Consider the following 25,923-nt stretch of genomic DNA (forward strand, 5'->3'; position numbering starts at 1 on the left):
AGCACTGTTCTAAGCGCTGGGGGAATAATAATAGCGTTGATATTTGTTAAGCGGTTACTATGTGCCAAGCACCGATCTAAGCGCTGGGGGAATAATACTACTAATAATAATGTGGGTATTCGATCTCTATATATAGATATCTATATCTATCGATAGATATCTATATACCTATATCTATCTATAGATATCTAGATATCTATGTCTATCTATAGATAGATATATACCTATATCTATCTATAGATAGATATCTAGATATCTATCGATAGATATCTATCTAAATCTGTATATATTTCTATATATATTTCTATATATATCTAGATAGATATGCCTTTATATCTCTATATATAGATATATAGAGAGATATAGCTATATATATCTATAGATAGATCTATATAGAGATCTATCTCTATATAGATAGATATATAGATCTATCTATAGATATCTATCTAGATACATCTATACCTGTATATATCTATAATAATAATAATGTTGGTCAGGATGTCCCCTGTGGGGCTCACAGTCTTCATCCCCATTTTACAGATGAGGGAACTGAGGCCCAGAGGAAGTGAAGTGACTCGCCCACAGTCACCCAGCTGACAAGTGGCAGAGCCGGGATTCGAACTTATGACCCCTGACTCCCAAGCCCGTGCTCTTTCCACTGAGCCACGCTACTTCTCTATATCTATCTATATAGAGAAAGAGGGAGAGATATACCTATATATATCTATCTCTATATAGATAGATATAGCTATCTCTAGATAGATAGATAGATAGATAGATAGATAGATAGATAGATAGATAGATAGATGTATATCTATCTCTATATCTACCTATCTAGAGATAGCTATCTCTAGATAGATCTATGTATCTCTATATCTACCTATCTAGAGATAGCTATCTCTAGATAGATCTATGTATCTCTATACCTATCTATCTAGAGATAGCTATCTCTAGATAGATCTATGTACCTCTATATCTATCTATCTAGAGATAGCTATCTCTAGATAGATCTATGTATCTCTCTATCTATCTATCTAGAGATAGCTATCTCTAGATAGATCTATGTACCTCTATATCTATCTATCTAGAGATAGCTATCTCTAGATAGATCTATGTATCTCTCTATCTATCTATCTAGAGATAGCTATCTCTAGATAGATCTATGTACCTCTAAATCTATCTATCTAGAGATAGCTATCTCTAGATAGATCTATGTACCTCTAAATCTATCTAGAGATAGCTATCTCTAGATAGATCTATGTATCTCTCTATCTATCTCTCTAGAGATAGCTATCTCTATATAGATCTATGTATCTCTAAATCTATCTATCTAGAGATAGCTATCTCTAGATAGATCTATGTATCTCTATATCTATCTAGAGATAGCTATCTCTACATAGATCTATGTATCTTTATATCTATCTATCTAGAGATAGCTATCTCTAGATAGATCTATGTATCTTTATATCTACCTATCTAGAGATAGCTATCTCTATATAGATCTATGTATCTCTATATCTACCTATCTAGAGATAGCTATCTCTAGATAGATCTATGTATCTTTATACCTATCTATCTAGAGATAGCTATCTCTAGATAGATCTATGTACCTCTAAATCTACCTATCTAGAGATAGCTATCTCTAGATAGATCTATGTACCTCTATATCTACCTATCTAGAGATAGCTATCTCTAGATAGATCTATGTATCTCTCTATCTATCTAGAGATAGCTATCTCTAGATAGATCTATGTATCTTTATATCTATCTAGAGATAGCTATCTCTAGATAGATCTATGCATCTCTCTATCTATCTCTCTAGAGATAGCTATCTCTACATAGATCTATGCATCTCTATATCTATCTATCTAGAGATAGCTATCTCTAGATAGATCTCTGCGTCTCCATATCTATCCATCTAGAGATAGCTATCTCTAGATAGACAGAGATCTCTCCAGCGCTTCCGCTCCATCCGGGTCCCTGAGTGACGTAGGTGGGGGGGGGGGCGGGGAGGGATGGCAGGAGTCCGCCGTGGCCCCAGAATCCTCCGCGCGGAGGGGCCTGGTCTCCACCGGAAGTCCCGACCGGCGGCCACTCGAGCCCAAGTCTGGGACGACCAAGGTGACTCCCTCCCCTCCCCCCCCGACTAATTATCCCTAATGAGGATTAGCCGTAATAAGAATTAGCGATAATGATGATGGTGGGGTTGGGTAAGCGCTTAGTGTGTGCCCAGCACTGCTCTAAGCGTTGGGGGAGGCGCGGGGGCGTCAGGTCGTCCTGACTGGGGGCCGACAGGCTTCATCCTTATTTTAATCATAATAATGATAAGGAGGTTGGGATTTATCATGCTTTTAATAACAACAGTGATAATGTTGGTGTTTGTTAAGCGCTTAGTGTGTGCTCAGCACTGTCCCAAGCGCCGGGGTGGGGGCAGGGGCGTCGGGTCGTCCTGACTGGGGGCCGACAGGCTTCATCCTTATTTTAATCATAATGATAATAAGGCTGGGATTTACTATGCTTTTAATAATAACAGTGATGATGTTGGTATTTGTTAAACACTTGCAATGTTCCCAGCACTGCTCTAAGCGCCGGGGGAGGTGCAAGGGCATCGGGTCGTCCCACTGGGGGCTCACAGGCTTCATCCCCATTTTAATCATTATAAGAAAGATGTTGGCATTTATTATGCTTTTAATAATAATGATAATAGTAGTAATGTTGGTATTTGTTAAGCACTTGCAATGTTCCCAGCACTGCTGTAAGCGCTGGGGGAGGTGCAAGGGCATCGGGTCGTCCCACTTGGGGCTCACAGGCTTCATCCCCATTTTAATCATTATAAGAATAATAATAATGATGTTGGCATTTATTATGCTTTTAATAATAATGATAGTAGTAATGTTGGTATTTGTTAAGCACTTGCAATGTTCCCAGCACTGCTCTAAGCGCTGGGGGAGGTGCAAGGGCATCGGGTCGTCCCACTGGGGGCTCACAGGCTTCATCCTTATTTTAATCATGATAATAATAACGAGGTTGGGATTCATTGTGCTTTTAATAATAATAGTGATAATGTTGGTATTTGTTAAGCGCTTACTGTGTGCTCAGCACTGTCCTAAGCGCTGGGGTGGGTGCAGGGGCATCGGGTCGTCCCACATGGGGCAGACAGGCTTCATCCCTATTTTAATCATAATAATCATGAGGTTGGCATTTGTTGTGCTTTTAATAATAATAATAGTCATAATGTTGGTATTTGTTCAGCGCTTGCAATGTGCCCAGCACTGTCCTAAGCGCTGGGGTGGGTGCAAGGGCATCGGGTCGTCCCACTTGGGGCTCACAGGCTTCATCCTTATTTTAATCATCATAATAATCATGAGGTTGGCATTTGTTATGCTTTTAATAATAATAATAGTCATAATGTTGGTATTTGTTAAGCACTTGCAATGTTCCCAGCACTGCTCTAAGCGCTGGGGGAGGTGCAAGGGCATCGGGTCGTCCCACATGGGGCTCACAGGCTTCATCCTTATTTTAATCATGATAATAATAATGAGGTTGGCATTTGTTATGCTTTTAATAATAATAATGATAATAGTAGTAATGTTGCTATTTGTTAAGCGCTTGCAATGAGCCCAGCACTGTTCTAAGCGCTGGGGGAGGTGCAAGGGCATCAGGTTGTCCCCACATGGGGCTCGCAGCCTTCACCCCTATTTTAATCATAATAGTAATAATAATGATGTTGGCATTTGTTAAGCACTTAATAATAGTCGTAGTAATAATGTTGATATTTGTTAAGTACTTATTGTGTGCCCAGCACTGTTCCAAGCGCTGGGGTAGGTGCAAGGGCATCAGGTCGTCCCACATAGAGCTCACAGGCTTCATCCCTATTTTAATCATGATGATAACGTCGGCATTTGTTAAGCGCTTAATAATCGTCATTGTAATAATGTTGGTATTTGTTAAGCGCTTACTGTGTGCCCAGCACTGCTCTAAGCGCTGGGGGAGGTGCAGGGTCATCGGGTCGCCCCACGTGGGGCTCACAGTCCTCATCCCCATTTTAATAATAATAGTGGTGGTGTTTGTTAAGCGCTTACTGTGTGCCCGGCACTGTTCTAAGCGCTGGGGTGGATACGGGGTCATCAGGTGGTTCCGCATGAGGCTCACAGTCTTCATCCCCTTTTTGATAATAATAATAATAAAAATAATAATAATAATGTTGGCATTTAAGTGCTTACTATGTGCTGCACTGTGAGCCCCGTGTGGGCCGACCTGATTACGCTGTATCTACCCCAGCGCGTGGAACGGTGCTTTGCACATAGTAAGCGCTTAACCACCATTGATTTTTTTTTTTTAAGCGGCCCGCCCCAGGCTGAAGCGTTTGAGCTCTCGTGGCTTTTTCTCTTTTTCCCTTTCCCGTCCCCGACAGCCGAACGGCCGGTGGGGTCACCATGATTCTTCAGAGGCTCTCCCGGTTTTCCTCCGTCCTCCGCTCCGCCGTATCCGTCCACCTGAGGAGGAACGTGGGCGCCTCGGCCGTGGCGTTCAACAAGCAGCTCGATCCCATCCAGAAGCTCTTCGTGGACAAGATCCGAGAGTACAAAACCAAGAGGCAGTGAGTGAACCCGTTGAGCGCGAAACGCCAAGCGTGCAGGTCTCCTGACCGTTTGGGGGGGGCGTTTTTTATTGGGATTTAGGTGCTCGGTGTATGCCAGCCGTGCCCACCGCTGCCGGGGCGAATACCAACTGATCAGGTTGGACGCGGTCCGTGTTAATCCCCGTTTTCAGACGAGGGAATTGAGGCCGAGAGGAGGAAAAAAATCAAATAGCGATATTTCTTAAGCGCTTCCCGTGTGTCGAACACTCTTCTAAGCGCCGGGGTAGATGCGAGCCGATCGGGTTGGACACAGTCCCTAGGTAGGGCCCGGTCTTAAAACCCATTTTACAGATGAGGGGACTGAGGCCCAGAGAAGTGAAATCTCTTGCCCGAGGTCACGCGGCAGACGCGGCGGAGCCGGGATTCGAACCCCAGGTCCCTCGGCCCCCTTAGCGCTTCACGAGTACCAAAACTGTGATTACTGTGACGTTAGCGAAAGAGGGTCGACTCCTCAATGGGCACGGGCCTTGGAGTCAGAAGGTCATGGGTTCTAATCCCAGCTCCGCCGTCTGTCTGCTGTGTGACCCGGGGCAAGTCGCTTCGCTGCTCTGTGCCTCGGTGACCGCGTCCGTAAAATGGGGATTGAGACTGAGCCCCAGGTGGGACAGGGACTGGCGTCCAACGCGATGTGCTGGGAACCATCCCACCGCTTAGTACGGTGCCTGCCCACGTAGTAAGCGCTTAACGAGTGCCACAGTTATTATTATTGGCTAATAATGTAATTATATCGATAATTACAAATTGTACGTTATATATTACTGTATTAATATACGCCGTGTGTTGTCATCATTAGTCCTAATTCAGGTGCGATGGGAAATCCTGCCGTGTTTCCTGAGCACTTACCGTGTGTGTACGGGGGAACTATACTAGGTGCTCGAAAGAGACCGATATAACCCACCCATTCATTCATTCATTCGGTAGTATTTATTGAGCGCTTACTATGTGCAGAGCACCGTACTAAGCGCTTGGAACGGACAGATCGGCCACACTCATCCCCTGCCCACAGTGAGCTTACAGTCTAGAAGGGGAGAAAGACGTAGAGATGGGTAAAATGGCAGATACGGACCTGAGTGCCGGGGGCGGGGCGAAGAAATGGAGCAGGTCGGGACGCCGCAGAAGGGAGTGGAAGAAAAGGAAAAGGGGGCTTGGGGAAATCTTCCCGGAGGACACCTGCCTTCGGTCGGGCTTCGAGTGGCGGGAGAGGAATCGTTGGACGTGAAGAGGGAGGAGGCGGGCGAGAGGTCGGCGGCGAAACGGAGGCCCGGGGAGAAGGTTGGCATTAGAGGAGCGAAGCTCGCCGGCCGGGTCGGAGCGGGAGGGTCGCGAGGGGATTGAGGGTTTTCCGGTAGACGAAGCACGCGGTGATATCAAGCCAACAGAGCGTCGGCCTCTGGAGCAAACCCTCCGTCGGGGAAAGGGGAAGGAGCCCGCCGGGCCCGGGTCCCCTTCCAACCCGGCGGTAAAAGCCGCGGCCCCGTGGCGCCGCGGGAGACCGAGTCCGGGGTCGCGGGCCGAGGAAGCGAGAGGGCAACGGGGGCCGCTCCTGGGACTCAGAGCGGGGAGGGGGGCTTCACCCTCGGGTCGGGCGGCACCGGCCCGCTCCCGTCCCCCGAGGCCCGGCGGGGCAGGGGACGGTGGCCGTCCCCGCTCAGGGCGCCGTCCCCCCCCCCCCCCCCCCCGTTGGCCCCCAGGACAACGGGCGGGCCCGTGGACGCCGGCCCCGAGTACCAGCAGGACCTGGACCGGGAGCTCTTCAGGCTGAAGCAGATGTACGGCAAAGCGGACATGAACGCCTTCCCGGAATTCAAGTTCGAAGGTGAGTTGGTGGCGGGGGGGGACGGGGGCTCGGCCCGGGGAGGCGCGGGGCACCCTCCCGCCCGCCTCCCGGAGGGAACACCCCGTGTTTTTAAACGAAAGCCTCCAAGAGGTAGCCGCGCCGGACACCGGGGTGGTTCCCGGGACGGAAGGGACACGTACGCCCGCGCGTCAGAGCGGGCCGGCCCCGTGGCCCGCCCGGAGCCCCTCCGGGTCGGGTCGAGGTGTGCTCCGCCCTCCTCCGTTTCCGCTTTTCTTCCGGCGGGGTCCGCCGCGGGCGGCCGTTCTCGTCGCGGGCGCGTCCGTCCGTCCGTCGGTCGCTCCGGCTCCCGGGGGTGTGACGGGACGACCTCGGCCCGGCTGCCCGGGTTAGCTCAGAAGAGAGAAGGCCGTCCCCCAGAAGCCGCTCCCTCCGAGAACCAGAGCCCGTGGTCCCCGGGGGCATCCCCGGCGCCCTGCCTCCTACCCAGCGGTCTCCTTTTCTCCTCCTAGACCCCAGGTTCGAAGAAGCGCCGAAGCCTCAGGCTTGAAGAGAGTCCGGGGCGTCCAGGTGGCCGGCGTACGGCTTAAGCGCGGGGAACCTTCCGTCGAACCTTAATAAACTCCCATCTCCCCGCGGCCGCGTCCTCGCTTCCTCGGTGGGCGGGGACGGTCTCCGTCTGTTGCCGAATGGTCCATTCCAAGCGCTCAGCGCAGTGCCCCGCACGTGGTAAGCGCTCGATAAATACCGTCGAATGAAGGACCGCGGGGGGAGGCGGCCGGGGGGGGCGTGGGGGGGGGGGTCCGCGGCCCCTCTGCGTAGAGGCCTCCGCGCAGCCGAGAGTCACCCCGGTCGGCGGACGTGGGGCGGACACACCGATCGGGATTGATCGGGAGACGGTCACAGGATCGGGGGACGGTCACTTCCCCGCTGTCGCGTAAGTTCCCGTGGCTCGTCCGCTCCCGTTTGCCCCGTCTGGGGAGAGGCGCCGCTCCACGCACGGCGCTTCACCCGACCGGTGGGATTTATCGGGCGCCTGGGACGTGCGGAGAACCGCGCCGACCAGCCGCGTGGGTATCTCGGTACCGTTTTCATTTAAATGGTATTTTGTTAAGCTCCCCCTATTTGCCGGGCACCATTCTAAGCGTAGATGCCGGGTTATCGGGTTGGACCCGGTCCTCGTCCCACGGCGGGGATGGCGGCCCCCGGCCCCGTTTTACAGATGAGGGAAGCGAAGCGATTTGCCCGAGGTCCCAAAGCAGACAAGCGGAGGAGCCGGGATTAGAACCCAGGTCCTTCATTCATTCGGTAGTATTTATCGAGCGCCTACTACGTGCGGAGCGCTGTCCTGAGCGCTTGGAATGAGCAAGACGGCAACAGATAGAGACGGTCCCCGCCCTCCGAGGGGCTTACGGTCTGATCGGGGGAGACGGACAGACGAGAACGGTGGCGGTAAGCAGAGTCGAGGGGAAGAACATCTCGTAAAAACGACGGCGACGCAATAGAAGCGAGGCGATGTACGTTCCGTTAACAAAATAAATAGGGTGATCCGCCCCCCCGGGCCGTGCTCTGTCCCCTAGGACGTACCGCCTTTCTAGTCTATGAGCTCCCCCTCCTCCTCCGTGTCATTGAGTGCCTGCCTCTTCTCTTTCCTTCCCTCCCCCTGCTCAACCAGCCACCCCCTCGAGGGCAGGGATCCTGTCAACGTACGAGTTTAGCGTTCAGTGAGCGTCCCTTGGGTGTAGCGCTCTGTACCGGGTGCTCGGGTGAGACCATTTGAGGTTAAAATCCTACGGGGAGCCTGAGGCCCCAAAAGGGTAGGTGACTCGGTGGAGCACCGTGACGGGCACCGCGCTAAGCGCCGATCAGGCGGGAGGCGGCCCCCGTCCCCCGTGGGGCTCACGGTAGGGATCCCCATCTTGCATTCATTCAGTAGTAGTTATCGAGCGCTTACCGTGGGCAGAGCACTCTACCAAGGAACGGACAGTGGGGCAACAGGTAGAGGCCACCCCCCCGCCCGGTGACGGGCTCACGGTCTCATGGTTTTGCAGGTGAGGTCGCTGAGGCCCGGAGGAGTGGAGCGACTTGCCCGGGGCCACGGGGCCGGCGGGCGGCGGAGCCGTGATCAGGACCCGGGTCCCGGGGACGCCCGGGCTCTCTCCGCTAGGTCGTGCCGCTCCTCGGGGCCGAGCCGGCCCCGGGGAATGGGCCTGGTCTAGAGCGCTTGGACCTCTCCCCAGTTATTCCCGCTTGTCAGGTGCCTTTCTTTACGGGATCCTGGGCCGGTAAGCGGTTCGCTCATTCAGTCCTATTTATTGAGCGCCTGCCGCGCCGTACTACGTGCTTAATTCCCCGTAGTTCCTCAGCGGGAAGGCGTCCACACCCTGGAATCCGAAAGGCGCTAACGCCCCCGGAGTTACGGTCGACCGGAACCCCCGGAACCCCCGGTCCCTTAGGGGTCGTCGGATAAAAGCACCGGGCCGGCTACTTGGGTTGTTTCATCAGGCTATTTATTGAGCGCTCCCTGTGCGCAGAGCACTCGGCTAAGCGCCCGGCACGGTACGGTACAGCGGTCGGCGGGCTCCGCCCGCCCTCGAGGAGCTAACGGTCTAGAGACCTTCCTAAAACAGCGGTAGCGGCTAGGGGGGGTGTTAGAAATGTCTCAGAAGTTGCGGCGGGATTCATCGGGCCCCCGTTCCAGTTCCAGAGGGAGAATACGCAGTTGGCGATCCGGTGTGGGATCGTTTTTATACGTTGTGTTTTTTTTTTTAAAAAAAGTGTCAAAATACGCTTGCCTCCGTGCGGGGGAAAAAGCCCTTTTGAGCCTTGCCATTTCCGCCGCTTTGGGCGGATCTTCGAGATGGAAGTGTCGGGGCGCCGCAGAGGCCAAAAATAGCCGCCTCGTGACCCTCCGGCCCGGGCCGCTTCACGCGGGTGTCTCCTGCGGAACCAGAAGGGCGTCGGAGCTCGGCGGAGGACGTGGATTTTTCCGTCGGACGTGGGGGATGCCGTCACCGGGGTCGGGGGGGACGGGGGAGGTGCCCCGGGGGTGGCCGGTGCCGGGCGGACGCGGGCTTGTTCCGGTCGGGGCGCCAACCCGTTTTCCTGCGGATGCGGAGGAGGACGTGGAGCCCCGGGGGTGGCGCGAGGCGGGGGGCGACGGGCTCCGAGAGCCCCGCCTCGGCCCGGTGTCCTTCCTTGACATCTCTCGCTCCTCGCCGCCCCCGCCCCCGGGGGGTGACGGCCCCATCCCCGCCGTCGGCCCGGAGGGCGAGGGGCCGGACGCCGGAGCCGACCGGGGCCGCGGCGCGGTCGAAATTCCCAGCTTCTCCTCCTCTTCCGGCCCGAGGCGACTCCGTGTCCGGCAGCGGGGGCGGGAGAGGAGAGGATCTCCCGGGCCCGACCTTTCTCGGACGCCGGGGGGTGTCCCCGGGGCGGGGGGGGGGGGGGGGGGGGGGGGCGGTCCCGGGACGAGCCCGGGGCGGGGTCTTATCCCCACCCGGCAATCCCGGCGCACAACCCGGCCGTGGCGCAGCCCCTCGCCTCTCCTTGGGGCGGGGGGAGAGCGGCGGCCTCGGCGGGGCGGCCCGCTTCTCTCCCCCCCGGGGGGGAGACCTCGGACGCTTCGGCAGCGGCCCCGGGCCTCGCGTTTAGGCGACCGCTACCCGGGTCCTCGCGTTGGCCTCCCCCTCCTCGCCGGCTTGCGTCCTCCCCGCCGGACGGGGGCGGCGGGAGGGGCCGCGCGGACCCGGGGATGTCGGCCGTGACGGCGGGGGCCCGGAACGACCGCCGTCGCGTCTCCCGGTTGAAGCCGCGGCCTCCTCGAGGCGTGAGGTGACCCGGAGGGTCCCCCCTCGGGGCGCCGGACGCCGAGGGTCCGGGGGCTCGGGTCCCGGGCGGACGCCGGGTCGGGTGGGCTGGGGGAAGCCGGCCCGGCGGGGTCCCCGGGCGGGGGCGACCGGCTCCGGAAGTGGCCCGGCGCACTCGGGTGAGCGGGGGGGCTGGGGCGGGGGGTCTCCTCTTGGGGGCCTCTCGCGGGGGCTTCTAAATGACGAAGGATCTGGTGTGTCTGAAATCCTGAAGGGGGGGAAGAGACGTCCGCTCTGTCAGGGCACGCGGTCACCTCGTCCCCTCCGACCTCACCTCGTTCCCCTCCTACCGCAGTCCGGCCCGGGCACCTGGCTGCTCCGACGCCGACCTCTCCACCGCGCCCCGATCGCGTCCGTCTCCCCTCCGACCTCTCGGCCTCGTCCCGCTCCTGGCCTCCAACGCCCTCCCTTTTCGCATCCAACGGGAGGTCGCTGTCCCCTCCTTCGGTGTCTTATCGGAGGCCCACCTCCTCCAAGAGGCCTCCCCTGACTGAGCCCTCCTTTCCTCTTCTCCCTCTCCCCCCCGCATCCCTCGACTCGCTCCCCTCTATTCGTCGGCCCCGCCGGCCCCACGGCCCTTACGTCCCTATCCGTCACTCATTTATTTACTGTTAAATGTCTGCCTCTCCCTCTAGACCGTAAGCTCGTCGCGGGCAGAGAACGCGTCTGTTTTACCACACTGTACTCTTCTAAGCACTTAATCCGGGGCTCTGCAAACGGTAAGCGCTCGGTAGATGACCGGCCGACCGAACGAACGCGGCCCGGCCAAGCAAGTAGGCCCAACGGTGGTATTTAAGCGCTTACCCCGTGCCGGGCACCGTACCGAGCGCCGGGGCGGACCCGGTCCCCGCCCCGCTCGGGGCTCACGGTCCCGCTCCCCGTCTGACAGACGAGGGAACCGAGGCCACCCACGGCGGAGCCGGGTTCGGAAGCCAGTTCCTCTAGACGGCAAGCTCGCCGTGGGCGGGGCACGCGTCTCCCAACTCGGTCGCCTTGTGCTCTCCCAAGCCCCCAGTCGAGGGCTCCCGCGTACGATCAGCGCCCAGGTGCCATCGACCGACGGACCGTCGACCCACCGGGCCACGCCACCTCTCCCTAGCTCGGGCGCCTCGGTCTCCTCCCGGGCCCACGACCGTACTCACGCTTTCGTTCCCGGGAGCGGCTTTCGAGTCCGGGCCGTCCCTCCTGTCGGCGGGAAGCGGGAGGCGAGGCCGTTAGCAGAGGGCTCCCCCTCGGTCCCGGGAGCCCCGCGTCCCCGAGCTAGCCGTCGGGGGTGACCCCGGCTCCCGGCTGCCCCGCCCCCCCCCCCCCCACGGCCGGGAGACGAAGGGAGTTGGGCGCTGAGGCCGACCGGGGGCGGCCTCTATACCCCGCGTTGACTCCCCCGAGGGCGGGGGACGCGTCTGCTCTCCCGTTGCCCGGTGCTTTGCACACGGTAAGCGCTCGACGGATTCCTCCCGTCAATGTGGAGAGGATCGGGGGGCGGGGCCGACGGGGGCGCCTCCGCCCACCGGTCCGCGGGGGGGGGGGGGGACCCCGGGCCCAGGGGCGGAGGCCCGTCGCCTCGTCCCCCCGAAGCGGAAGGAGGGGACGGGGCGACCGCCGGCTCCCGCCGCCCTCCCCGCGCGGGCCGTGGGGCGGGCGGGAAGGGGAGGACGAGGCGCCGCGGCCCGCTGGCGAAGGATGACCGCCGGCACCTTCCCGCGGGATTCTTTGGGGGGGGGGGGGGGGGGGGGAAGGAGGGGAGGAGGTGACACGGTCCTCCGGCGGGGCGACCGCCACCCTCCCCGAAGGGGGATGTCGTGGGGCGCGAGGGAGGGGTGACACGGCCCGTCGGCGGGGCGGCCCCCGGGCCCCCCCCTCCCCGCGTGGGACGCGTTCCGAGGCGGACGGACCGGCCGCCTCCCCGGGAAGGTGCTCCCAAACCAGGGAATTCCCTCTGGCCCGGCCCAACCTCCACCGGACGGGAGGGCGGGGATCGCGTCTCCTAACTAGCGTCCTCGGTCCGGCGCTCTGCCCACGGCGGACTGGAAGCACCTCGAGGACGGCGGTCACTCGGCGATAGCTATCCAACGCTTACCGTGTGCGGAGCGCTGTCCCGAGCCTTGGGAGAGCACGATATCGACACGTCCCCCCCCGCCCACAGCGAGCTTACAGTCTGGAGGGGGAATTCGAGACTCTGTTCCCTCACGCCGTCAGCCCAGTGCTCCGCACACGGTGGACGGGAGGCGCGCCGAGGGCGGGGATCGTGGCTGCTCGGCGTGAGACGCCCTCCCGGTCGCGTGCCACCCAGGGGGTGTTCCGTACCCCAGTTCCCGCCCGGGGGAGACCGGCGCTCTCCCCCTCTCCCCTCCCTCTGCCCCCGCCCCCCCCCCCCCCCCCGTAAATAAAAAATTACTGAATGCCAAGGAATCGTACTTACTGGAGCGAGCTTCGTTCTGCAAAAGAATAAGGGCACGGGGTTAATGCCAGAGGAAGATCCCGGAACGGCAAGGAAAACGACCTTTTAATACTAACGGCAACGACGTTGGTATCTGTTAAGCGCTCACTAGGTGCAGAGCACCGTTCCAGGCGCCGGGGTAGGCACGGGGGAGCCGGATCGTCCCCCGTGGGGCCCACGGTCTTCATCCCCATTTTACGGGTGAGGGGACTGAGGCACAGAGAAGCCAAGTGACTCGCCCACAGTCACACGGCTGACAAGGGGGCCGAGCCGGGATCCGAACCCACGACCTCGGACCCCAAAGCCCTTTCCGCCGAGCCACGCGGCTTCACGTCTTCGAATTCCAGGCGCGGCGTTAAGCGCTCACTACGGGCCGGGCGCCGTTCTAAGCGCCGGGGCGGATTCGGGGGAACGGGGGTGGACGGAGTCCCTGTCGCACCTGGGGTCGGCAGCCCTCACCCCCGCTCTGTATAGACGAGGTCGCCCAGGCCCCAGAGAAGGGAAGCGACTTGCCCGAGGTCACGCGGCGGGCCACGATCCCCGAGGCCATCCCCCAAGCGGGCCCGTGGCCCCGGTTCGGAAGGGCGTCGACGTTTAAAATGTGGCTAGTCCGCCTCCGTCGCGTCGTCCTCTCCCGAGCGCCTAGTACAGCGTTCCGCGTACGGTAAGTGCTCCGTAAATACCGGTGACCGACCGAGCGACCGAGGCGCCCTGGGCCGGCTGGCGCCGGGAGGCCCCTTCCCGCCGTGCTTGAGGATGAGCGTGGCTCAGCGGAAGGAGCCCGGGCCCGGGAGTCAGAGGTCGTGAGTTCGACTCCCGGCTCCGCCGCCCGTCAGCCGGGCGACCGTGGGCGAGTCGCTTCCCTTCTCTGGGCCTCGGCGACCTCATCCGGGAGACGGGGATTAACCGTGACGTGGGACGACCCGATGACCCGGTACCCCCCCCCCGGCGCTCCGCGCGTAGGAAGCGCTTAACGGATACCGACAACAGCGTTGTTATCTGTTGAGCACCTACTCCGTGCCGGGCGCCGTACCCGGTGCCGGGGTGGAGGCGAGGCGGGTTAGACTCGCCCCCCACGCGGGGCTCACCGTCTTGATCCCCGTTCGGCGGATGAGGGAACTGAGGCCCGGAGGAGTCGGGTGACCCGACCGGGGTCACGGGGCCGGACGAGGGGCGGAGCCGCGATCCGAACCCGGGCCTTCTCGACGGCCGGGCCCGGGGTTCCGGCCACGGGGCCGGGCCGCTCCCCCGACGCGCGGACGGTCGTCCCGACCCTGCCCGACCCCGCTCCGAGAGAAGGCGGAGGCCGTCTGGGCCTGGGGGTCGGAGGATCCGGGTTCTAATCCCCACAGCCTTCGGCTCCGGATTCGCTATCTCTATCGGTGTCCGTCCCCCCCTCCAGACGGTGAACGCTGGTCCGTCTGCCGCGTGACCCTCGGGCCAATCACTTCGCCCCTCTGGGCCCCGGTTCCCTCATCTGAGAGACGGGGATGGAGACCGGGAGCCCCGGGCGGGACAGCGACTCCGTCCGGCCCGATCTGCCTGCCTCCACCTCGGCGCTCAGTACGGCGCCCGGCCCGTAGAGAGCGCTGAACGAATGGCAGGGTGGCGGTCGTTACTGCGGTGCCTGCCGCACACAAAGATCTTAACGAACTCCGCTGTTATCCTTACAGTGCCAGACCCATAGAAGGCGCTTAACGAATGGCACGGTGGTCATCGTCGTCAGAGCGCCTGGCGCCGAGGAAGCGCTCGACAGATGCCATCGTCGTCATCATCACGGTACCCGGCCCCTAGAGAGCACTTACTAAATAGCACGATTATCATCATCGCGATAGCGCCTGACAGCTCATAACGGAGGCCATCGTGATTAATCACGGTGCCCGGCCCCTGGAGGGCACTTAATAAATAGCACGAGTATTATCGTTATCATTATTATTATTATTACAGTGCCCGGCCCCTAGAAAGTACTTAATGAATAGCACGATGATTATCGTTATTATCATTATAGCGCCCGGCAGGCAGAAAGCTCTTAACGGATGCCACCGTTATCATCACGGTACCCGGGCCCCCGGAGGGCACTTAATAAATAGCACGATCATCATCGTCATCGTAGCGCCTGACAGCTCTTAACGGAGGCCGCCGTGATTATCACGGCGCCCGGCCCCTAGGAGGTACTTAATAAGCAGCACGATGATTATTAGTATCGTGAATGGCGCCCGGCACGTAGAGGGCTCTTAACGGACTCCGCCGTCATCGTTTACGGTGCCCGGCCCATAGAAGGCGCTTAATGGATAGCACGGTCCTTCTTATTACCGTCGTGGTGCCTGACGCCTAGAAAGCTCTTAACAATTGCCGCGATTGATACCATCCACAGTACCCGGATCCCGGAGAGTACTTAACGGATAGCACGGTTATCGTCACCGTCGCGGTGCCCGGCGTGCAGAGGGCGCTTTACAAACTCCATTATCATCGTTACAGTGCCCGGCCCCTAGAAAGCACTCAATAAACAGCACGATGGTTATCATCGTTACAGCGCCTGCCACGTAGAGGGCTCTTGACGAACTCCGGCATCGTCATCACGGTGCCCGGCCCCTGGAAAGCGCCTAACGAACAGCACCATCAGTAGGATGGTTAGAGCGCCTGACGCTCAGCTCTTAACAGATGCCATTAGCATCATCATCGTTACGGTACCTGGGTCGTAGAGAGCGCTTAATGACTAGCACAATCATGATCAAGTATTAATAATCATTATATATTGTTATTACGTTGTAATCGTAATAATTACCGATAATTGATTGTGATATCATCGTACGTTATAAGTATTATTGACGATCGACGACAATCATCGTCGATCGGCCCTCGCCGAGCGCGTCGAGACAACCGTCCCCGAAAGACCGGCAAGAGTCCCGGGCGGGGGCGGGCCGAACTTACTGGAGAGGTATCCCCTCTTCTGCGCGTAGCGGACGCCCAGCCCGCACGACGCCGTGGCCGAGATCGCGACCAGGGCCGCCGACACGATTCCACCCACGTTGAGGTCGTCTGGGAGGCGGGAGAGAGTCACGCGGACACTCGGGGCGGGAGACGGGACGCCCCACGCGCCGGCCGGGCTCTGGCCGGCCCCCCCCCGGCCGCCGCTCCGGGCCTCGGGTTCCCTCCCGCGTCCGGAGCTTCGGAGAGGGCCCGACGTCTAGCAGGCGCCTAACCGACGCCGTCGGGCGATCGGCGTCGCGTCTCCCGGCGCTCGGACGCGGGGCGGGGTCTCGGTGGGCCGACCGGGCGGGTGCGCGGGGGGGTTTCGGGGAGGGCGCCCCCGAGCGCGGTTTTCGATTCCGGCCGGTCGGGCGACGGTGTCCGGCGAGGGCCCGCCACGCGCGGAGCGCCGCGCCCCCGGGGGGGGACCGGGACGCGTGTCCGGGAGGGGGGGAGGGCCGAGGAGGGGGACTCCCCGGCGTCCGCCCCGGGGCGCGGGGTCGGACGACGCCCCGGCTCCCCGTCGGCCGCACCTACCGACTCGCATCATCTTCCCCGGGCAGCTGCGCGATCCGACGGCGTTGCGGGCCTCGCAGACGTACACCCCGCTGTCCAGCGTCGAGACGGCGTCGAACTGCTGTCGGGGGGCCGGGGGGAGGGAGCCGTGGGTCCCGGGGGCGGAGGGGGTCCCCCCCCCCCCCGAGACGAACACCACCCGCCCGCCACCCGCCGTCGGCTCGCCGAGACCCGGCCGCCCGTCTCCCTCCGGGCTACCCCGGGGGGGCACGGTACCGTCCACCCCCCCCCCCCCCCGGCTCGGGTGGACAACCGCCTTCCCGTTGGGATCCGGGGGGCGGAGGGGGGACGCGACCTCGTCTCCCCAAGGGGTCGTTCTGGGGTGGAAGGGGCGGCGGCGTGCGGGGCCGGCGCCGGGTTCGAGGGGGACGAGGAGCGTGAGCCGGGATGGGGGCGGAGAGGTCGGGGGGAGCGGGGCGTCCGCTCCGGGCCCGATCCCCCACGGCCGGAACGGAGAGATCCCGGCGGCTCTCCGTCCCCCCGCCTTCCCGGGAAGGGGAAATCCGCGTCTCCTCTCGACTCGAGGAGGCTTCCGTCGGCCACCCGCGATCCCCCGGCCCCCGTGGGAGGCCGAGGCCCGGCGACGGAGTTCTCCCGGAGGGTTTTCAGCACCGGGGCCGGGAGGGGTGCGAGGGAGGAAGCGGCCCGCCCCCCTTCCCCATCCCCGGCGCCGCGGCCCGGCCCCCGCGGGGACCGCTCGGCCCGAGGGAACCCCGGCGCGCCCGCCGTCGTCTCGCCGGGGCCCGGGAGGAGGGGGAGGCCGGGCGGGGGGGGGGGGGGGCGGGGGGGGATGCCACGCTCCGCGGAGGGCCCGACCGAGGTCCAGAGAGGGGCGGCGACGTCTCCCGGGTTGGCCGGGGCCCGACGCCCGTCGCCCGGTTAGGGGCCGGGCGCGGCAGCGGAGCCGAGCCCGCTTCCTCCTCGACGGTCCGGGGAATAGAGACGGCGCTGGGCGGTCAGCTTTGCTACTTTCAGTTCCGGTACTCGTTAGTCAGGCTACCCGTCATCTCCGCCACTCGCCGGTTTTAGCACTCGTCACTTTGGGTACTCGTCCGGCGCCCGTCCCGTGCCGCACGCCGTTCTAACCGCCGAGGTAGATACGGGTCGATCGGGTCGGACCGAATCCCCGCCCGACGCGTTCTACGGACGAGGGAACCGAGGCCCCGAGAAGTGAAGTGACTCGCCCGCGGTCACCCGGGGGACGGGAGGCCGACCCGGGATCAGAACCCGGGTCCCCCGACTCCCAGGCCCGGGCTCTTTTCCGCCGGGCCCGCCTCTCACGTCGGAAGTCTGAGTTATCGCTCGGCAGAAACGGGAGGCTTTTCGAACGGCCGGCGGGGAAAGGGAGGTTCCGGGGGCGGGGGGGGGCGGGCGCGGGACTGGAGGGAGAGTCGGGGGGAGAGAGGGGAGAGTCGGGGGCGGGCGACGGCTCGGGCCGGGTCGCCGGGGGACGGTCGGGGACGGAGAGGGGAGAGGCGGGGGGCGGGAGGGTCCGTGCCGGGTCGCCGGGGGACGGTCGGCGACGGAGAGGGGAGGATCGGGCGACGTGACCGTCTTCCCTCGCGAGCGCCGGCCCGTGGGCGCCGGAGCCCGGGCCGTCCCGCGCTCGGGGCTTACCAGGGTCCCCGACTCGCGGTCGAGCGTGTAGGAGCTGTTGGTGACGGCGAGGCGCCCCGTGGGGCCGTCCGGCAGCCGCGCCCCGTCCCGGAACCAGGAGTACTCGGACGCGGGGAAGCCCTCTTCCTCTCGGCACCTCAGCTCCACGACGGTCCCGCTCGGGGCCGAGCTGGGCACCTGGCATCCCGGCACGGCCGGGGCCACTGAAGACCGCCCCCCCCGTCCCGGGACCGGGGTCACCGCCGAGCCCGGGCCGGACCCCGGTCCCCGCCCGCGGCGAGCTCGCCGTCTCTCTCCCCGACGCCCGGCCGGACGGGGGGGGTCGGAGAGCCCCGTCGGAAGAGGCCTAGGGCGCGCGCCTGGGAGTCGGAAGGACCTGGGTTCTGATCCCGGCTCCCCCGCTTCGTGGCGGTATTTGTCGGGCGCTGCTCTGAACGCCGGGGTAGATGCAGAGAAGCAGCGCGGCTCAGGGGCGAGGGCCCGGGCTTCGGAGTCGGAGGTCACGGGCTCGACCCCCGGCCCTGCCGCCTGGCAGCTGTGTGGGCGGGTCGCTTCCCTGTGCCTCGCTTCCCTCGTCTGTAAAATGGGGATTCGCCGCGAGCCTCACGTGGGGCGACCCGGTGACCCCGCCTCTCCCCCCGCGCTTAGAACGGCGCCCCGCACGCAGGAAGCGCTCAACAGATACCGAGGTTATTATTACCGGGTCGTCGGGTCGTCCCCCCGCGGGGCCCCCGGTCTCCTTCCCCCTTTTACAGAGGAGGGAACCGAGGCCCAGAGGAGCGAAGCCCGAGGTCCCACGGCGGACGGGCGGCGGCGCCGGCATCAGAACCCACGACCTCCCGACCCCCCAGGCCCGGGCCGTGACCGCCGCGCCGCCCCGCTCTCCTCGAGGCCCGGAATCGGGTCCGCCGGCTCCGTCGCCTCTTCCTCCCCGCGCCGGGTGAGCGCCCGACAGACGCGACCCGCCGGCGCGCCGGCGGCCGCGGGGTGCCCGCTCCGGGCCGAGCACCGTCGGCCGGGCCGGGGCGGACGGCGGACAGTCGGGTCCCGAGCGAGAGGTGGGGAAACCGGGACGCCGGGGTCCCTACCGAGCACTCGGAGGAGGAGGGACTGCTCCTGGAGGTGCCGTCCGCGGTCCGAGGGCGCGCTGACCTCACAGCGGTAGCGACCGGCGTCCCCCCGGCTGACGTTCTTGATCCGGATGTCGGGGCCGATCATCTCCGCCCGGGACCGGAAATCCCCTGCCCGGAGCAATCCCCGCCCCCCGGCGGGCCGGAGCGTCCGGTCAGCGCTCCCCCGGGCGCGCGGCACGGGTCCGAGCGCCGGGGAGAGGACGACGGGACGGAGCTGGGAGACCCCTTCCCCGCCCGCAGCCAGCTGGAGGGTGATGGGTGGCCTTTCTTCTGTGCAGAGCGCCGTACTAAGCGCCCGGGAGAGGACGCGCTACGGAAGGCACGCCCGCTCCCTGCCCACGGTGAGCCCAGGGTCTAGGGGATGACCGACCGGCGGGATTTTACCGAGCGCTCAGGGCACCGCCCTAAACGCCCGGGAGAGGACACGAGCCCAAAGCGTAGACGCCTCCCCCGCCCCCGGTCGGTTTCGTCGGTCGATCGATCAGCGAGCGCTCACTGGGTGGAGAACACCGTACCGGGCGCCGGGGAGAGGACGCCGAGCGTCGGTTAGACACGCCGCCCGGCCCCCAACGGGCTTACGGCCTAGAGGACGAGCTGACGGGCTGGAGGATAATCGGTCGGTGGTGTTTACCGGGCGCGGAGCGCTGCACTAAGATCCTAACGGAGACCGTCGACGTAGTCCCTGCCCACGACGGGATTCCAGTCCAGAGGGAGACGCCGCGGGGGGGGCGGGGGGGGGGGGGGGGGGTCGGAGCCGGGGAGGGCCGGGCCGCCAGAGCCCCGGGGCCGGACGGGGCTCGGCCCACCCACGGCGTCCACGACCCGCGCGGGACCGGTGCCGGCGGTGGGTACCGTTCTCTGCGGACGGACCGCGTCGAGCGCCTCCCCCGGGCCGGGCGCCGTGCCGAGCGCCGAGGCACAGGGGAGTTGGTCGGTCGGGCGTCGTCCGTGCCCGCCCCCCCCCCCCCCCCGTGGGGCTCCCGGTCTCAATCCCCATTTTACAGGGGAGGTGACGGAGGCCCGGGGAAGCCCGGCGACCCGGCCCGGGCCCCGCGGCAGACGGGCGGAGGAGTGGGGATTAGGACCCGCGTCCCCCCGACTCCCGGGCTCTACCAGGCGCTCGGGACGGCGCTCCGCACGTAGCGAGGGCTCAACGGATAGGATCGAATGAACGAGTGGGGCCCCCTCGGCCGGACGGCGCGGAGTGCCGGGGCCGGCCCTCCGCCGTCTCCGGGGGCCGCGGGCCGAGGGTCCCGCGGTCCGCTCCCGCCGCCGCCCGGGGGTCCGCCCCTCACCTTGAAGCGCCTCTTGGTAGTAGACGAAGGAGAGGCCGCGTCCCAGCTTCTTCCACTCCAACCTGGAGGCCGCCGTCTTCCTCGGGGCCTTGCACCCTAAGATCGCCTCTGGGGAGGGAGAGGGGAAGGGCGGGGGTCCGGGGGTCGGCGGGGGCCCCCGGGCCGGCCCGGCGCCGCGACGGCGATCGCGCTCGCGGCGTCCGCCGGGCGCCCACTCCGTGCCGCCCGCCGTCCCGAGTGCCGTCACCTCGGCCTCCTCCCTACCGTACCGGCCCGGGCGGTCGGTACGGCGCTCCGCACGGGGTCGGCGCTTGAACGGATGGGTCGGAGACATCCGGGCGACTCCCGGGGACCGGGGAGGGAGGGGGAGGTCGCGGGGGAGAAAACGGGGAGAGCGGTGGGGAGGCGGAGAGAGACGGGAGGACGGCCGGGAGGAGGCGGGCCCGGAGGCCCACGCCGACCGGCGGCCCGGTCCCCGAGGAGGCGGCCGGCCCGCCGCCGCGGGAAGCCGAGGGAGGGGCCGGCCGGGGGCCGGCCGGGGCCGGGGCCCGGGCGGGGACCTTCCCGTACCGCGGCCCCCTCGCTCGGGTTTCCTTCCCGGCCCTTTCCGCTGCCGCGACTCGGACGTCTCCGGCAGCCCCGGCCCTCCCACGCCCCCCCCGCACCGTCACGCGACCCGGGCTCCGCGTGGCCCCCCCGGCCGCCCCGGCCTCAGAGACTCCCCCGCTTTGCGCTCGGAGATTCTCTCCCGACCCCCCGGTGCTCAGAGATCACCCCCTTCCTGTACTTAGAGTTCCCCCTCCTTATGCTCAGAGGTCCCCCTCCCGTGTGCTCAGAAATCTCCCGTCCCCGTGCTCGGAGACGACGCCCCTTCTCCGTGCTCGGACTCGCCCCTTCTCCGTGCTCGGAGAGGCCCCTTCTCCGTGCTCGGACTCGCCCCTCTCCGTGCTCGGAGACGCCCCTTCTCCGTGCTCGGACTGGCCCCTTCTCCGTGCTCGGAGACGCCCGCCCCACGCTCAGAGACCCCCCCCCCCCCCCCACCGGCCAGAGGGTCGGAGAGACTCAGCCCGGGCGAGCCTCGGTGGCCGGGACCGGCGGGAGACCCCGTCCCCTCCCCCGCCGCCCGTGGCTCCGGCATCCTCGCCCTCCCCCGGCCCCGGTCCCAGATTCGAGACGTGACCCGCGTCGGAAGGCTCCCTCGGAGCCGGGGGCCGGGGGAGGACGGGGGGGGGGGGGCCGGCTTCGGGGGGGAGGCCGGGGCCCGCCGGCGGGGCCGCGGGACGAGACGTCGGCCGGGGGCCGGACGTCGCGGAGTCTCCAGGGAGACGGACGGGAGACACGGCGGGGGGAGGGGGAGCGGGGAGGCCGGGGGCCGGACGTCGCGGAGTCTCCAGGGAGACGGACGGGAGACACGGCGGGGGGACGGGGAGCGGGGAGGCCGGGGGCCGGACGTCGCGGAGTCTCCAGGGAGACGGACGGGAGACACGGCGGGGGGACGGGGAGCGGGGAGGCCCGGGGCCGGAGGGGCGGGGAGGGGGCGGCCGGCCCGGGCGCGCCGGCCGAGGACTCCCGGCTTGGCGAGAACCGTGGCGGGCGGGCGGTGTGAGCGCGGGGACGGAGGAAACGGGGAAATGAAGGAACGGGGGCCGCGACGGTGGGATCCGTCAAGCGCCTCCCGCGCGCTCGCGACGGTGCCCCGCGCACGGGAGGCGCTTGACGAATCCCAACGGCGTCGACGAGTGCCAGAATCACTATTAGGCGGCGAGCGGGCGGACCGACCTTGGAATTCCATGACGGTAACTACGTCCCTGGGCTCTTCCTCCTCGGGCAGTCCGCGGGCCCCGGGACCTGCGGGGAGGGAAGAGGCGGGAGGCCAAGTAGCGCAGAAATTGCAACAGTAGCCGCCCGCCCCCACCGACCCAGCGCGGACCCCCCCGACCCGGCCGTCCCCTCTCCGTCCCCGTCCGTCCCCGAGCGACCCGGCCCCCGCTCGGCGGCCCGGCGCTGACCGTCCGACACCGGGATCTCCCCCGCCCGCCCGGCGCGGACCCTCCGACGCCCCCGACCGGCCCCTCTCCGGCCCCGCCCGGCCCCCGGCGACCCGGCCCGGGCGCCCCCGCCTCTCCCCTCCCCGTCCCCGACCGTCCCCCGATATCCCGGCACCCCCCGACGCTCCCGTCTCCGTCCCCGGCTCCCCCCGGCGACCCCGCGAGGACCCTCGTCCACGGCGGCGTCCGCGGGGAGACCGATCCCTCGGGCCGTGCAGGTTTGCCGGTCTCCCTCCCCGGAGGAGGACCCCGGGAGGGACCCTTCCCCGAGACTCGGACGACGACGACGATAAACGACGGCGTCCGCGAAGCGTTCGCTACGCGCGGGGCGCCGTCCTGAGCGCGGGGGAGGGTCCGAGGCGGTCGGGCCGTCCCACGGGGGGCTCGCGGTCTCCGTCGCCCTTTTCCGGGCGAGGTCGCCGAGGCACAGAGAAGGGAAGGGACTCGCCGGACGTCGGCGGAGCCGGGATTCGAACCCGCGACCTCCGACTCCCGAGCCCGGGGGGTCTCTCCACCGAGCCGCGCCGCTTCCGATGCCGACCGCTCCGTCGCCTTGGAGTCGGGGCGCGGAGGGGGGCCGTCCTCCCGGAACCCTGCCCTCGGGAAAGTCCCCCGCCAGCCCGATGGGCGGAGCCGGGAGCTCTGACGACGACGGACGACGACGACGACGACGACCGTAACGACAGTCGCGGTCTCCGTCGAGCGCCCGCCGCGTGCCAGCCGCCGTACTAAGCGCCGGGGAGGACGCGAGCGAACGGGGTCGGACGCGGTCCCCGGCCCGCGTGGGGGCTCACCGTCTCGCTGCCCGTTTTACCGGCGGGGGACCCGGAGCCCAGAGTCGACGCGACTCGTCCGAGGTCCCCCGGCAGACGAGCGGGAGCCGGCGGTCACGGGTTCGGATCCCGGCCCCGCCGCCGGCCCGCCCGGCGACCGCGGGCGAGTCGCTCCACCCCCCCCCCCGGCGGCTCCGATGCAAAACGGGGACGGAGGCCGGGAGCCCCGCCAGGGGCAGCCCGACGACCCCGCGTCTCCGTGACGACGATAACGTGGCTGTCCGCGAAGCGCCGGCGATGTGCCCGGGCGCCGTTCCGAGCGCCGGGGGGAGACACGGGGGAATCGGGACCTCCCACGCGGGGCTCCCGCTCTTCATCCCCATTCTACAGACGGGGGAACCGAGGCCCGGAGAAGCGAAGCGACCCGCCCACGGTCCCGCGGCTGACGGGCGGCGGGGCCGGGATCGGAACTCACGACCCCCGACCGCGAAGCCCGGGCCCCTTCCGCCGAGCCACGCCGCTCCCGGACGTCGCGTTACCGAGCGGCGGAGGCGGGAACGGCGCCCGCGCCCCTCCGGCTCCCCGGGCCTCGGCGACCTCATCTGGGAAACGGGGACGAGGCCGGGGAGCCCGGCGTGGGGCGGCCCGACGGCCCCGGATCCCCCCCGGCGCTCAGGAGGGCGCCCGGCGCGCGGTCGGCGCTCAACGGGTACCCGGGCGGGGCCCGCGTCGTCCCGGGCGGGGGAGACGGCGCGGCCCGGCAGAAGGCGCGCCGGACGGGCGGGCGGGCGGGCGGGAGACCCGGCCCCCGACTCCGTCGGCGTCCGAGCCCGTCAGAGGGCGGGGACCGGCCCCGTCCGTCACCGACCCGTCCGTCCCGAGCGCCCGGCACGGCGCTCCGCGCGGGGTGAGCGCTCGGCAAAGGCTAGCGAACCAGCGGCTCCCGGGCAGCGCCCCCGGGCTCTCCCTCCGGGCCCCGGTCCCCTCGCCCGGGGAAACGGGGGCGGGGGAGAGACCGCCCGGCCTCCCCCGTCCCTCGACCGCGACCCGCCGCGGGGGGACGGGGACCGGGTCCCGCCCGCTCGGCCCGGGGCGGTCGGCGCGGCCCGGCGGGGGACGGCCCGGGCCCGGGGGGCCGCGGGGCCCCGGGTTCGAGTGCCCGGCCGGGCCGCCCGTCGGCCGGGGCGCCGCGGGCGGGCCGCTTCCCTCCCCCGGGCCCCGGTTCCCCCGTCTGGAAGACGGGGATTGGCCGGGAGGCTCCCGCGGGACGAGCCGGTCGCCCCGTACCTCGCCCCGGCGCTCTGCGCGCGGCGGGCGCCTAACGGGCGCCGCCGCCGCCGCCCCCGGACGCCGGGGGAGGCCCGGCGCCGGGCGTCCGGTCCGTCTCGCCTCCCCCGGCGACCTCTCCCTTCGCCTCCCCGGGCCCCGGCGACCTCCCCCGGGAGGTGGGGATGAGGCCCCGTCCTCCACCCCGCCGCCCCACGGCACGCGGCGGCCCGGCCCCCGGCACGCGGCGAGAGGTCGACGGCCGGCGGCGTCGTCGCGCTGGGGGGACGGGGGTCGGGCTTCGGGCCCCGGGCCCCCTCCCTCGCCCGTCTCCCCGGCTCCGGGAGGGGGTCCTCCGGGACCCCCGGAGCGGGAGGGGTCCCCCCCGGCCCCGGAGCCCTCGTCCCCGGCGGGGCCCTCTTCCGTCGCGACGCCCCGCGCCCCCTCCCCGGCCCCTCGACCGAGCCGGGCCGCGTCCCCCTCCTCTCCCCTCCGGTCCCCCCGGACCCCGAGCGGGGCGGGGACCCCCTCCCCCCCCCGCCCCCCCCTCCCGGGACTCACAGCCCAGGACCAGGGCCGCCACCGCCAGGCAGCGCAGCGGCGGGAAGAGCGGGCCGACGGGGCTCCTGCCCGCCCCCATCTCTTCCCGGGACGGTCCTGCGACCGGAGGACCGGTGGCTGGGCGGGCGGGGCGCCGGTCCGAGCCGGTCCGGGGCGGGGAGGCGGTGGAGGGCGAGGGACGGGGGGCCTCGCCGGAGGTCCCGAGGCGGAGGAGTGGACTTCGGGTCCGGCACGGAGTCCGGACGCGCCGCCCGGGGGAGGGGCCGGAGCCGGGAAGGAAGGGGAGGAGGGGGCTGGGATGGGGAGGAGGAGACTGGGATGGGGGGGGGGGGGGCCGGGAGGGAGGGAGGGAGGAGGGGACTGGGATGGAGAGGAGGGGGGGGACGGGGACGAGGGATGGAGGAGAAGAGGAGGAGGGGGGGGAGGCGAGGAGAAAAGGAGGGGGAGGAGGAGGAAGAGAAGGGGAGGAATCGAGGAGGGGGAGGAGGAGGAGGAGAAGAGGAGGAGGAGAGGAGGGGGGAGGAGGAGGAGGAGGAGAGGAGGACTCGAGGAGGGGGGAGGAGGAGGAGGAGAGGAGGACTCGAGGAGGGGGGAGGAGGAGGAGGAGAGGAGGGGGGAGGAGGAGGAGGAGGAAGAGAAGGGGAGGAATCGAGGAGGGGGGAGGAGGAGGAGGGGAGGAGGAGGAGGAGGAATGGAGGAGCGGGGAGGAGGAGGAGGAGGAAGAGAAGGGGAGGAATCGAGGAGGGGGGAGGAGGAGGAGGGGAGGAGGAGGAGGAGGAATGGAGGAGCGGGGAGGAGGAGGAGGAGGAAGAGAAGGGGAGGAATCGAGGAGGGGGGAGGAGGAGGAGGGGAGGAGGAGGAGGAGGAATGGAGGAGCGGGGAGGAGGAGGAGGAGGAGGAGATGATGCGGGCGCCCCCTGGCGGGGCTGGCGGGGCTC

At 65.8% G+C, this 25,923-nt stretch overlaps 2 protein-coding genes across 2 annotated transcripts; one reads left to right on the top strand and one right to left on the bottom strand.

The window, feature by feature from the left end:
• Positions 1-2,017: 2,017 nt before the first annotated feature.
• On the top strand, positions 2,018-7,075 carry ATP5PF (ATP synthase peripheral stalk subunit F6). Its single transcript, XM_029081669.2, has 4 exons — positions 2,018-2,121; positions 4,415-4,600; positions 6,334-6,458; positions 6,950-7,075. Exons 2-4 carry the CDS (start codon positions 4,437-4,439, stop codon positions 6,985-6,987), a joined length of 327 nt encoding a protein of 108 aa, XP_028937502.1. The 5' UTR covers positions 2,018-2,121; positions 4,415-4,436; the 3' UTR covers positions 6,988-7,075.
• A 3,318-nt stretch (positions 7,076-10,393) lies between these two features.
• Positions 10,394-25,279, bottom strand: JAM2 (junctional adhesion molecule 2). Its single transcript, XM_029082216.1, has 10 exons — positions 24,986-25,279; positions 22,117-22,185; positions 20,338-20,445; positions 18,998-19,150; positions 17,910-18,112; positions 16,254-16,353; positions 15,678-15,785; positions 12,729-12,744; positions 11,449-11,491; positions 10,394-10,514 (listed from the first exon to the last, which is right to left on the bottom strand). Exons 1-10 carry the CDS (start codon positions 25,062-25,064, stop codon positions 10,482-10,484), a joined length of 912 nt encoding a protein of 303 aa, XP_028938049.1. The 5' UTR covers positions 25,065-25,279; the 3' UTR covers positions 10,394-10,481.
• Positions 25,280-25,923: the final 644 nt, after the last annotated feature.

This window comes from Ornithorhynchus anatinus, chromosome 17, assembly GCF_004115215.2.
Source record: "Ornithorhynchus anatinus isolate Pmale09 chromosome 17, mOrnAna1.pri.v4, whole genome shotgun sequence".
Lineage (NCBI taxonomy): Eukaryota > Metazoa > Chordata > Mammalia > Monotremata > Ornithorhynchidae > Ornithorhynchus > Ornithorhynchus anatinus.